General features: G+C 35.9%; 1 protein-coding gene across 3 annotated transcripts in view; it reads left to right on the forward strand.

Moving 5' to 3' along the window:
* The window catches only part of Angpt1 (angiopoietin 1), a 229,385-nt gene that overhangs the window by 182,359 nt on the left and 34,455 nt on the right, over window positions 1-12,571 (forward strand). For all 3 annotated transcript variants that reach the window (XM_047525088.1, XM_047525067.1, XM_047525077.1), the window contains exons 6-7: window positions 223-324; window positions 9,947-10,113. In XM_047525088.1, the coding sequence (XP_047381044.1) occupies window positions 223-324; window positions 9,947-10,113 (269 nt within the window). The remainder of the gene's footprint in view (window positions 1-222; window positions 325-9,946; window positions 10,114-12,571) is intronic.

Genomic DNA, 12,571 nt, shown 5'->3' on the forward strand with positions numbered 1-12,571 from the left:
AAATTTTTACAAGTAATTAATGCATAATTGATAGAATTTGATCAGAAGCAACTCAAATGTGAATTATGGGAAGAAATAACCAATATGTCTGAATTAATATTTTCCCAATGTAGTTTTTCTTGCAGACCTTTAGATCCATTTCTATTTTGAAATATGTCAAATACGTTTTCCTTTAAAATAAGCATATTTTCCCCTTGCCTTTCTTTTCCCTTCATCTGCCAGGTATTTTGCAACATGGATCTGAATGGGGGAGGTTGGACTGTAATACAGCATCGTGAAGATGGAAGTCTAGATTTCCAGAGAGGCTGGAAAGAATATAAAATGGTAAGATGGGAGAATTTATGGTGGTTTTTGATGTTTTATCACAAAGTTATCTTCTCCAGATTATATGACAAACCTTTGCATTTTTAGATGCTTTTAAGTTAATTTAAAAATAAAAACGATGCTTACATTAAGGACATTATTTTCATTAGACACAAAACACTCATAAATCATTTTGAGTAAATGATTTCCATGTGTGCTTCAGAAAGAAAAATGTATTACTGTAATTATTTCATGAACTGCCATGGATTGTCTGGATCCATTCCTATTTGAATGAGGTTGGGGGAAGCCAGAACTCAGACCAGGCAGGATGGGTGAGCAGGAAGAGGGAGTCCTGCCAGGCAGGTGAGTAGTGGCCTCACTCAGAGCTGGCAAGGTGTTGCTACTGTTGACCGAGTTCCTCCACATGAGCTTTCATGTGGCTCCTTGGACTTCTCTGAGTTCAGCGACGCAGGGTTATCAGACCCCTCCCGTCTCAGTTGGCATCCCCAGGAACAGGAGATGCTTTTACGCTGTTTGGTGCAAAAATGGCACAGACATCTCCACTGCTCTCTATTGGTTAAAGTTGATCATGGGGCCAGCCCAGATTCAAGATGAGAGGAGAACACAAGGGTAAGAAAGGAAAGACATAGTTCATCCATGTCTCTAAAATGAGAGCAGACACACGATCATCCTCACAGTCGTCATTGCCAACATTCTCGTAGCTGATGTTTTCAATGCTTCGTACACGCCAGTCTTATCCAATTTTTTTATCAATCAAATTAATTAACACTATCCCTATTTTAAGAGGAAACAGAGGTTAGGGAGACAAACTTTTTTAAAAAAATATAGCAAATGATTGAATTAATCCATAATCCAATAATTCATATTCAGTACCTTCGATATTGACTATTAAAACATGCTGACAGAATGTCAAGTCACAGTAATAGATGAGGATTTCCCTTGATGGGTGAATTCTCATTATTTTGTAAAATTTTTGGATAATTCTGTTTGGAATTCTTGATAAATTTTTCTTTCTGAAGGTAAAAAAAAAATGTGATGGAAGTTCTGTTCTAGCAAATTTCCATCTCAGTACCTTGTGGACAGTGTCAAACCTGTGGTTGACATTACAGTTCACCCATTAGTAGGTTCATAGTTGGCTGAACATCACCAAACAAAGGATTTTGTTCATGAATGGCACTCTCTAGTGCTGTCACTGTGTCTACACAAGACTTTTATGAAGTACTCAGCTAAACCATCAGCACACAGTTTAATTAACAGTTTGGAGTGACACAAAGTTGAAATCTTGATGTCTTTAGTGACATCAAGCTAGGAAGGTAAGCTGAGGCCAACAAGACAGAATTCCACAGAGAGACTGATGTGACTAAAAGTTCTTTTGTATTCTGTCACTGAAAAACAAAGATGACTGTACTTACTCTATGTTAGTAGCAGATTTTAGATCAGAAAAAATGCAGAACTCACTTCAGGATGTTTTCAATTCTGGAGGTTTTTAACTAAGTGGACAATCCTAAGAGGATAATCAAGATGTGAGGAATCTGGAAATCATGCATGGAGTAAGTGAATGGTTTGGACTGTTTAACCTAGAAAAAAATTTAAAAAGAATTAGGTATAATCCTACCTGATAGCTATCTAATTAACTGGATGGAAAAGTGTAGTACCAGAGTCTACTACACAAAATGTGAACTGGGGAGCAGTAGTATTAGCATCATCTGGGAGCTTAATGAAACATAGGACCTCAAGGTCCACCCCAGAGTTACTGAACTAGACTCTGAATTTCTACAGTATCTTAAGGGGAGTTCTATAATGAATGGGGAATATTACAGAAAAGCAAAACTCGACTAAATAAAAACAAAACCCTCTAATGCTAAATTCTTTCCAAGAAGAAATAGTCTTTCTACTAAGGGACAAGTACCCTCCCTCCTCAGTGTAAACACCATAGTAGGAGATAGATCCCCATCTTTCAGAATGGTTATGGAGAATTGGAATGGTAATCAGGTCAGATTTGAAAGCCTCTTTCTGTGTACATGATTCTATAAACATATGGGGGGGATTACCTAAGTTCTAAAAGAGTACCTTGAAATATGTATGTATTAGCAGTTTAGTCTTTACCCCATGTTTTACTCAGTTATTTCACTGCTGTGACTAAAAGGACCTAATCACAACCGTAGAGGAGGAATATTTTATTTGAGAGCTCACAGTTTTAGAGGTGTTAGTTCATAGAAGGCCAGCCATTCCCTAGGGCTGGAGGTGAGGCAGAACATCGTGGTGGAAGAGTGTGGCAAAGGGAAGCAGCTGACATCATCAGGAAGCAGAAAGAAACTCCACTCTCCAGATACAAAATATATACCACATAGCCACACCCCAATTCCCACTTCCTCCAGCCACACCCTACCACTTCAATTAAACCCACCAGAGATTAATTAACTGATAGGGTTAAGACTCTTACAACCCAATCATCTCTCCTCTGAACTTTCCTGCATTGTCTCATATATGAGCTTTTGGGAGATATATCACATCCAAACCATAACATTCCACCATTGATCAGTGGGTAGAGTTTGAACAAATCACATACACATACATTAGCTTTCTCAGTCATTAAAAAGGGACAATAATTATACCTTAGGAGTCTTTCAGGGATGCTCTGGAGATTAGTAATAATATTAGTAATTGGACACACTGAATTTTTAATAAACCATATTTGTTGTTATTAAAGATTAAAACATCAAAGGCTGTAAAAAATTATTAATTCTGCCCAATGTATTATTTTGCTAAGCACTTTAACTCTTGATAATTTTCACCACTAAAATGGGATGTCAAGAGAAAATCAAACAATTGATATAGATTCAGGCAAATCTGAAATGCATTAATATTAAAATTAATGATAATGGAAAATGAATGTAAAGTTGTCATCATTGTGATTTTCCAAAATGGTGAATTATTAGCTGTAAACATCTGCTGCCTTGGCAAGCCAGGCCCGTTAAGTAAGAGATACTGACTTGTTAAGTATGGAATCGATTCATATCTTGTAAGTATTTACCAAACAAATGAATCCACGTTTTTGTTATTGGAACAAAACTGGGATTATTCTTTAATCATAGTTTTTATGGAGTTTATTCCTATCCCCTTTCTGAATATGAAAGACTATCATGCTTTGTTCAAACTTAAAAAATTTATCATCTCAATGTCAATTCTTCATTGCTCAGAAAATAAAATCAGCTCCAAAATTGTAAAACATTCTGGCAAAAATGAATCTGAAGAATTTTTTTAAAATTAAAATAATTCATTTTATGTTACAAGTTGGGTAACATTCATCAAAACATGTGGTAAAAAGTGTTTCATCTTTTCTTCAGAGCTTTTTTTTTTTTTTTTTTTTTTGACCTAAAGACAAAATAACATGATTCCACCAAGAATGGATATGGTCTCCTAATGCCAGTTCTTATCAATCTAACCTATCTCTATTCCCTGCATCAAGATCAAGTGAACCTGCAGCCCACTTTTCAGCTTGGAGTGAACGTCCTTGGGGGAAAACAAGGACTTCTTGGCATTCACCCCCTCCTCTTCAGCCTCTCCCCATAATGTGTGTGTGCCAGGAGGTTACACTTTCTTGGCCACTAAGTGTAGCCATAATGTTTTATCCCTCCCTTTCTGCCTTTCCTCTCTCCTTCCCTTCTTTCTGGTTGGTATCTGTGGGCTGCCTCTTGCCCCATAGAGTTTCCAGAATTGTATGTTACAGTTATCAACCCATGAAATTACAAATATGTATTATATATTTCTATTTTTAAACCTCTCTCAGTATGGGAGGTTTGCAACTTATTTGATTCTGGGCATTGGCTTTAATCCTACAAAAGTCTTTTACCTGAGTGTTTGCTTGTTTGCTTTAAGTGAAAACTTCTTAGGAGGAGATGCAGCAAAATCTTGTTTATGGATTTATAAAGATGTTTGCTAAGGGAGAAGTCAGGAGTGGGCTTTTATTGGGGACACTTAGGGAACTATATTAGCTCCTTCAAGTCATAGGGGCACCATTTAGTGGCTGCCAGTAATAACACTTACAGCAGTGCTTTTGCATATAAAGCCCACTGAAGTTTGGGGTTCCAAACAGTACCCTAAGTGACCTAACTTTAGACGAAAGTCCTGGAGACAAACTTGCTTTGTTTTCAAAACCATCCCCCCATAAACAAACTTCCTTTGACACAAACATTTCATTTTGAGCATCAAACTTTCTGGGAGTTCTTTGTTTCAGGAAAGAAATTAAACATACATTTTAACATCTTCAATATAAAAAGAGAAAAATACTTAAGAATTTAAAAATTGTGAAATAAATAGTTCTTTTGCTGGAGGTCTCAGCAATTAGAGTAGATGCTTCTATCTGACTGCATTACTGCACCTTTGGAAAGTCTCCTTTCAGGTATATTTTCTTTAATAATTTGTCTGAAAAAAGATGAAACTCATAGGAATTATACCCATTATGATAAATTAAGAGTTCTGATCATTACTTTCACTAGGAGTGCATATCAGAAATAGTTATGGAGTTCTTTAAATACAGATATGACTTAGTTTCCCCCTGGAGATTTGAATTCAGTATGTCTGAGATGGGCTTATTGAAATCATGTCTAGTTTCAATTTTGTTTCTTCTATAAAAACTCAACACTTCCTGTGAGTATTATCAGACAAAGCAAGTAGAGTATCAGAGACAATAATTTTATTAACTTGGAAAAAGCACAACCCAAAATTGAACATTTCTACAGGTTTTGGCAAAAACTGATGAATGTTGATCTTTGGTGTACATTTTTTTAAAATAAAATGTGCCTCCTAAGGCCAATTTTAAGTAGGCATTATATTTTGTTAAATTCTAATGTATTTTGCCCTTTTTATTAAACTCCCAGAGGAGAAATAAAATTGATCAGCAATGGATTTGAATTATGTTATCAAAGTATTTTATGTGATTGTAATTGACATAACCAAACATAGTAGTTTCATGAAATTATGTGACATATCATCTTTGGATTTAATTCAAGAAAAAGAAGAAATTCTATTTTTATAACTAGCGTTTATTTATTGCTGCTTTTTTAAACATCAGCACAAAATTTTGTAAAGCTTTGATTTTTATTTTTATGGATGTTGCAGGACATTTGAGTTGAAATATGAACCTGTGGTAAACTGCTGTATGCAATAATGTATAAACCTGTACTTTGAGATGTGCATTGGTGATTTCAGTATTTTAGGCATGAAGATGATTTTTGTTTCAGACAGTCCTGTAGATATAACCAAAACTTGCCTCCTCATATGGAGCTTAGTATGAAGGTGGGATTTTATGCTTGCCTTACTCTGATAATTTTGTCTGATTAATATAATCTAATTTGCACCTGAATAGTTATTCCACCTCATATTTATATGGTTCTCCACCTTTGGTTCTTAGCAGACTCACCTGTGAAACCTTTTAAATATGCAAATCTCTAAGTCCACCTCAGACATATGAATTTAAATTTCCATGGAGAGACTAAGTCATCTCTATTTTTAAAAAGCTCCACAGATCACTTGCCTGCTTGCTTTCTCTCTCTTTTTCTCTTCTTTTCCATTCTTTTGATTTAACCCAGTGGGATGTTGCCAGCTAGCTACATTCCAATCCTTTTTAATTGTCATTTTGTGGACAGGGTCTTGCTAAGTTGTAGAAACTGACCTCCAACTTGCCTCAGCCCCCTGCACATCAGGAATATCAGGAGTATACCACCAACCCTGGCTATCCATAGCTTTTTCAGATATACACCTCTAGTTGAAAGCAACTATCAGAACTATTACTCTATTAACATGTGTGCAAGACCTTAAAATTGCCTGTTTATAGATTTTAAAACATGTGGGACATGGAGAGAGAGAGAGAGGGATTAAAAGAACTAGGATGGAGGGAGAGTTGAAGAGTGCAGGTACTCTTTAGCATTGAGAAGCAAAGGTGAATATAAGGAGGTGGTCTACACTTTCATTTGTACCAGTTTAATCCCAGTTATAGTCAGTGGGCTTTAGTTTTCATTTAGTAATTAATTTCTTGGATTAAAATTACAGTATTTTTTGTATACACTAACAATCAACAACATTAGTCTCTAGTGTCTAAAAGCCTTTTAAATAATTATCTCACTATCCCCCTTATGAATTTTCAGCAAAGAAAAGACCCTGGAATGTTTTATTCCCTTTCTTACATGGAATAGAAAGAAACCTGCTTATTCTCAAACAGCTCACAGTATCATGGAATAAAAGTAACCAAACAGAAAATTACTATGTATTGTAATATATCTTCTAACTATAACAACTAGATTTTTGTTATGTGATTTTCATATATCAGCACTCAGTCAAGTGCTGTAGGAATAGTGCATTCTTACAACATTATACATGGAAATGCTCTAAATTCCTGTTTTGCAGATAAGAAAACTGAGGCTCAGAAGTAAAGTAGAAAATCCCTTAGTAAATATGTCTCAGAGAAAGGCTTTGAGTTGGAGGAGAGATAGGGGATGGAGGTTATTTAATTCAAACCAAGCCTTTGTTCCTACACATCAGATCCACAATCGTGCCTGATAAACTATCCAATAGACAGCTTAGTAATGTGGGAACCCATTCCCATTTCCCCTTCTTTTGCATATTTTTCATCTTTAGGATGTAACAGCTGTTTCTGCTTCACTGCATTTGGCTATTAGAAGGTTTCCTCCCTACATCATCTAACGGCCATTTTGATTCATGGCAGTCAAATATTTTGCCCATTTGGACAGTTTTTTGGGAAAGGGCATGAAATTCAATTTTTTTTTTTCTAGAGGTCAATTCCACCACTTTCTTTTCAGTTGCTTCTTTCTGAAAGAAGAAAAAGCAAACTGTTTAGAAAGTGATATGTTTCTCCATTCCGGGGGCATACACAATCCTGCATGCTGAGACAGGGACTGGCTTTTGTAGGAATGACTTTAATGCTTGTCCATTTCTGAAGCTCATCCGAGATCACTGCACTTTTCCCTGGGGAAGCTGGAGAGTTTTATCCACACAAGGCTTTCAGCAGCATGGAAATATGTGACCTAAAACTTAACACTTCATCGTTCCTAGCCTCTTTATTTACATCTAGTATAATTGCTGAATCCCTTTTCAATCAATACACAGAAAAGGGAATCATCAAGTGGTCACAGAGAGAGTTTTGAGGTGTCTGAGCTGAGAAGAAATGCAAAGAAAACGCCAGTGGTCTTCTTTTTCTTCCCAGGGAATGCTGCAATAAAGAAAGTGCTAATTCTTTGACTTGCAGCTCCCTGTAAGTTTTTGTTCTGCTTGTTCATTGGAGAAGGTAAGCTTTGCTCCTCTCCTTGGTGTGTGTAAAGCATCAACTGCAATAGAATATGTAAAATTCTTAGCATGCTCAGAATTGCTGTACTATTTCCTACCACTATGAAACATTTGCAGAGTGTGACTTGAGTATCTTAGGAGCACAGAGGCAAGCAGCCACTGGAGTAACTGCAATGAGTCCTATAGTTTTGCTCTGAGCTACAGGTAGATTATCTTCAGTACAATTTGAATCAAGGGTGTTCAATTAATGAGAAAACTAAGTTAATTTAGAATTATTTTAAAAGTGTGCATTCGTATGTAAAACATGCCATTTTAACTTTAAATATAAAAATACAAGTTCAGTTACCCAGTTTTTAAAAAGTAGGATCAAAGTGTGTGATTTGGGGTCAATTGTTTCTCTATAAAACATTCTCCTAAGAGAATACACTCATGAAATGTTTTCATTTCCATAAAATAGACCAGTACTTAAAGACATATGCAAAGTAATGTAAAATTTGAAGTCCTCTAAAATTCCATTATTCTCAGTCTGTCAGGGTCTCAACAACACCTCATTTGAAAAGATCTGAATGATTTGCTTTTATTGAGCAAATCAACATATTTAAATTAGATTTTATGAAATCCTTTCCCCACTAATATTTAACTTATTTGCACAACACATCATAAACATCATCATCATAATAACAGAACCAGCAAAAAAATGGTTTTAGTACCAAACACCACTGGCTTTTGACCAGTAATTCTGTTGGCAGAGGCCGCAGTGCATTTGTGTACTTAATTCAATTCGAGTCCCCTCTGGGCACCAGCACAAAGAGGAATGGAGAACACTGATTCGTTGCTTAGTTTTGTTAAAGGAGAAAGCCATTATGAACACTTCTCTTGTAATTAAACTCATAAACTGATATACATTCACTGTGAAAGGAAGAAAAGACTTTCTAAATTCTGTCATCTGTACTGAGAAAACAAGAACTGCAGTAATTATTTTAGTACTTCCCTCATACTTTTTAACATGGGTTAGACCTTTATTAGTAAATCTCTCTGCTAATCAGAATTTGTTTTTTTGAGAAACATTGGAGTGTGTCCTGTCATTACTGGTGGCCTTTTAAATGTGTGCATGACAAATTGAGGACTTTATTCAGATGCAGATTGATGTGTCTTGTTCTCAGATATTTGATTCAATGGAGAGCTAGGTATTTTTGTTTTTAACCAGAACTCCAATGATGATTCAGGGGGGCACTGAGACTCAACTGTATTGCACACACACACACACACACACATACACATACACACACACACACACACACACACATACACACACACACACAGAGGTGTTTAAGGTTACTTCTTTGAATGTGAATGCAAAGTGCTATAATATTTTGTCTCCCTATCTCCCTCCTCCATACAACACAGCTATTATTATCCTGGAGCTCACATCTGGGTCCATAAGACAAACCTGAAGATCAAGAATTGAACTGTGTCAAGAATACTTTCTGAGGCAATTGTGAATACCCCAAATCTAGAATGCCAGCAGTTTCATAGGGTTCTTTATTTCCCTGTCACCAACATGTCTGACATTAAGACTTGGCTCATATTTGGGAACCACTTCTCTTTCTTCCCACAGAGAAACTGTTTTGAGTACTTAACAGCCATGACTGGGCTTGCCCCAAAGAGAAGAGCAGAGCATATTGAGATTGAGAGGCAGAGTGTCCAGACCCGTGCACTCACTCAGCTCTTACCAGGCAACCTTCTGCCTCAAGACCTACCTTCATGCCAGTGAAGCTATACAAATGATTACAGTTGCAGATTTACAGGTTTTCTTATTAATATTAAAAAAAAATGCAAAACTGCCAAAATCAAAGGTGGAATAATCCCCAAAGTTATGGGTGCATAATTGGACTCCTGAATAATAACAAAACAGTATTATTGAATAACTTGTCTGATACTAATCTGATAGTATTCAATGAAAAATGCTCAATTTATATTCAAAATAATAGCTAGAAGTTTAGAAACATATTCAAAAGCAAACTGAATCGAGAAATGTTTCCTGGTTAAACCTATTGAGCAAATTTATTTAATCTATACATATTTGATTAACACAGATTTCTCTATAATAAGAATTAGACAAAAGCCTCAATGGAAGCAAATATAACAGAAGATTATTGAAATAAGTCAGTAATAGAAAAAAGCAGTGTGTAAAAATCTGAAAGAAATATTTTGACCTTAAAAGATAATAATTTTTTATTGTTACTTAGAAAACAGTTGAACACTTAACATGAAAAGTTTCCCTCTGGAGTAACAAGTTCATATCTGTCTTCTTTCCCAGGGTTTTGGAAATCCCTCTGGTGAATATTGGCTGGGGAATGAGTTTATTTTTGCCATAACCAGTCAGAGGCAGTACACGCTAAGGATTGAGTTAATGGACTGGGAAGGGAACCGAGCCTACTCACAGTATGACAGATTCCACATAGGAAACGAAAAACAAAACTACAGGTAAGTTGTGGTTAGCGTAGTACTTGACTACCTTTGGTCTAGCCATTCAGGAATGTTCGTGAAAAAATATGAAAGAAAATGATGAAAATCGTCCTTCAAAAAGAAAATCAGGCCTGTGACAAAGAGACAAAAAAAAAAACAAAACAAAACTGTAAAGACGTCTTACATTTTACTTTTAATAGACTGACTACCTTCAATGTTGGCTTAAATTCTAGTGAATGGTAAAGTAAATCAGAAGTATAATGTTGATGTTTTAGTTATTGCTATAAAGTGTACTGGATTTATACATGGAAGATTCATAACAGAAGTAACTAAAACTCAGTGCCTTGAAATAATTAATTTCTTCCTTGTTCCCAAATATTTTTTGGTTTTACTTTCTTTATCTTCCTTAAGTTATTGTTTTTCAAACTATCTTGAAGGGGACAAGAGGACAATTTAATTATTTTTGAGTGATTTACATAAAAGAGGAGATGCATCCTAGGAGGATTTTTTTGGTTTGTAAATAATGTAAAAGGTGAAAATAAATCCAAATAATAACATCAGTATACACAATGCATCATTGACCTATAAAAATAGTCAAGCTATACACTTAATTTTAAATTTTTCTGATTTTCTTTTCAATAAGCAACTTTCATACTAAAAAAAATTAAAACTATGGCTATGGAAAAAACATGATGCAGTAAATTTATTCCTTGAATACTCATTGTGGTATTTCTAAGTTCCAGGAACTCTATTCGGCACTGGCCATTTGGTGGTCTCTAGTCTTACAGACCTCACAATCAAGCTATATTGCTAAGTAGTCATAAGTACCTGATTGTTATTCCTGGAGAACAAGGAGAGTATTTTAGATATTCTCATACTGCTACCTGTTAATGCAATACTTGACATATAGCAGGTTCTCCGTTGTGTGTACCTCAATTTCATAATTAGTAGTTTGAAAATTCAATGTTTTTTTTTGTTGTTTTGTTTTGTTTTGTTTTAAGTTCTGTACTGGGGAAATTTAACTCAGTATTGTGACTACTCCATGTGTGTCTTAGAATCATGATTGTGTACATTAAAAGGATGGCACATTGCTTCAAGCAAATTGCAATGATAGCAACCAAAACCTTGTGCTTTTTTTCCAACCAGCATAACTATCTCCTTGTAGTTGGACTTTTCCTATTTCTTTTCTTTTTAAGACATAATATTCTTTAGGAATTTAAATCTGCATTTCTTTCATGGCTCAATTCATTTTCTTTCAATAGATTACATATAGGATTGGATCCCTGGAGATATCATAATCATTTTCTTAACAAATAGTGATGATGTCACCACAATGGAGGGTGAGAAATAGATCTAAAGGGTGGACAGTCTCACGGGGGAGCAAGGGTCTACTTAATGGCAACTTGAGAAACCAAAGATGAGACATTTATAAAATGCAATGGGGTGGAAGAAGAAATGTTTCCAAGGAGGTCAATATTTTGAGAGTTTTATAACAAGAAAAACCACTGTAAAACATCAGGGGTACTCTTATGTAAATGTTTTGACCTGAAACTTGAAACTAAATGAAACTTGGCTAATGTCAGACAGCTTGACAATAGGACTTGCAAATAATTAGTTTGTTCTTTTTCTAGGCTCCTGAAGAATTTGCTTTGGTTCATTTCCAAATCATCTCTCAGTTCTCTATAGGTGGTGGTAGGGGGTTTGTGTGTGTGCACACATGCATGCGTGGCTTGGGTAGTGTTAGGGGAACATGGAGTGTCTACACAGGTTTAGGAGGAGAGCTGGCATCTGTTGCAAGGTATGGATGTGTGGTGTGAAAACGATTTTTCCATCTGCATGAGAAAGGAGTAATGGCCTCCTCTTGAGGTGGCCGCTGCCCTGGCTGCCCTCCTCAGCATTTCTCATTCTCTCAGCATCTATGATTCCATTTCCTCACATATGATATGGATCTATGATCAGAAAGGAAGTCTTCCCAGCTAGGGTGAGGCATAAACTCTGGGATTCCCACTTACCTTTCTTGAGAGATTTGTGAACCTTGAGAATCAGAATCATAAAGCTAAAAGTAACTCAACAATTTAAAGTAACTTAACAATTTATTTCCCAATCTCTGGTTTTAGGGGAAAGAAAGCTGATGTCCAGAAAACAGATGATATTTTTCCCCAAGGAGGGAAAAAGACATTTACTTCCTGCTTAGTGCAGTGTAGTTTCTACTCTCATGCTGTTGCAGTGACCCAACAGATAGCAACCATTACTTTCTCATGCACTTAAGCCTAGGATTTGCACTGACATTAAATGAGAAAGCAGAACTCATTAAAACATGATACCTTTTCTGGTAGAGGGTTAAAGGAAACATATTATAGAATACTGTCATTCACTCTTTCAAAGAAAATGGAAGGTAAACTTAGAAAGGGAAGCTAACCCTTGGAGATTTTCTCCCTCCCTAGGCCACCACTACTCCAGGGCCAGTGACATCACC

Source organism: Sciurus carolinensis, chromosome 1, assembly GCF_902686445.1.
Source record: "Sciurus carolinensis chromosome 1, mSciCar1.2, whole genome shotgun sequence".
Classification (NCBI taxonomy): Eukaryota; Metazoa; Chordata; class Mammalia; order Rodentia; family Sciuridae; genus Sciurus; species Sciurus carolinensis.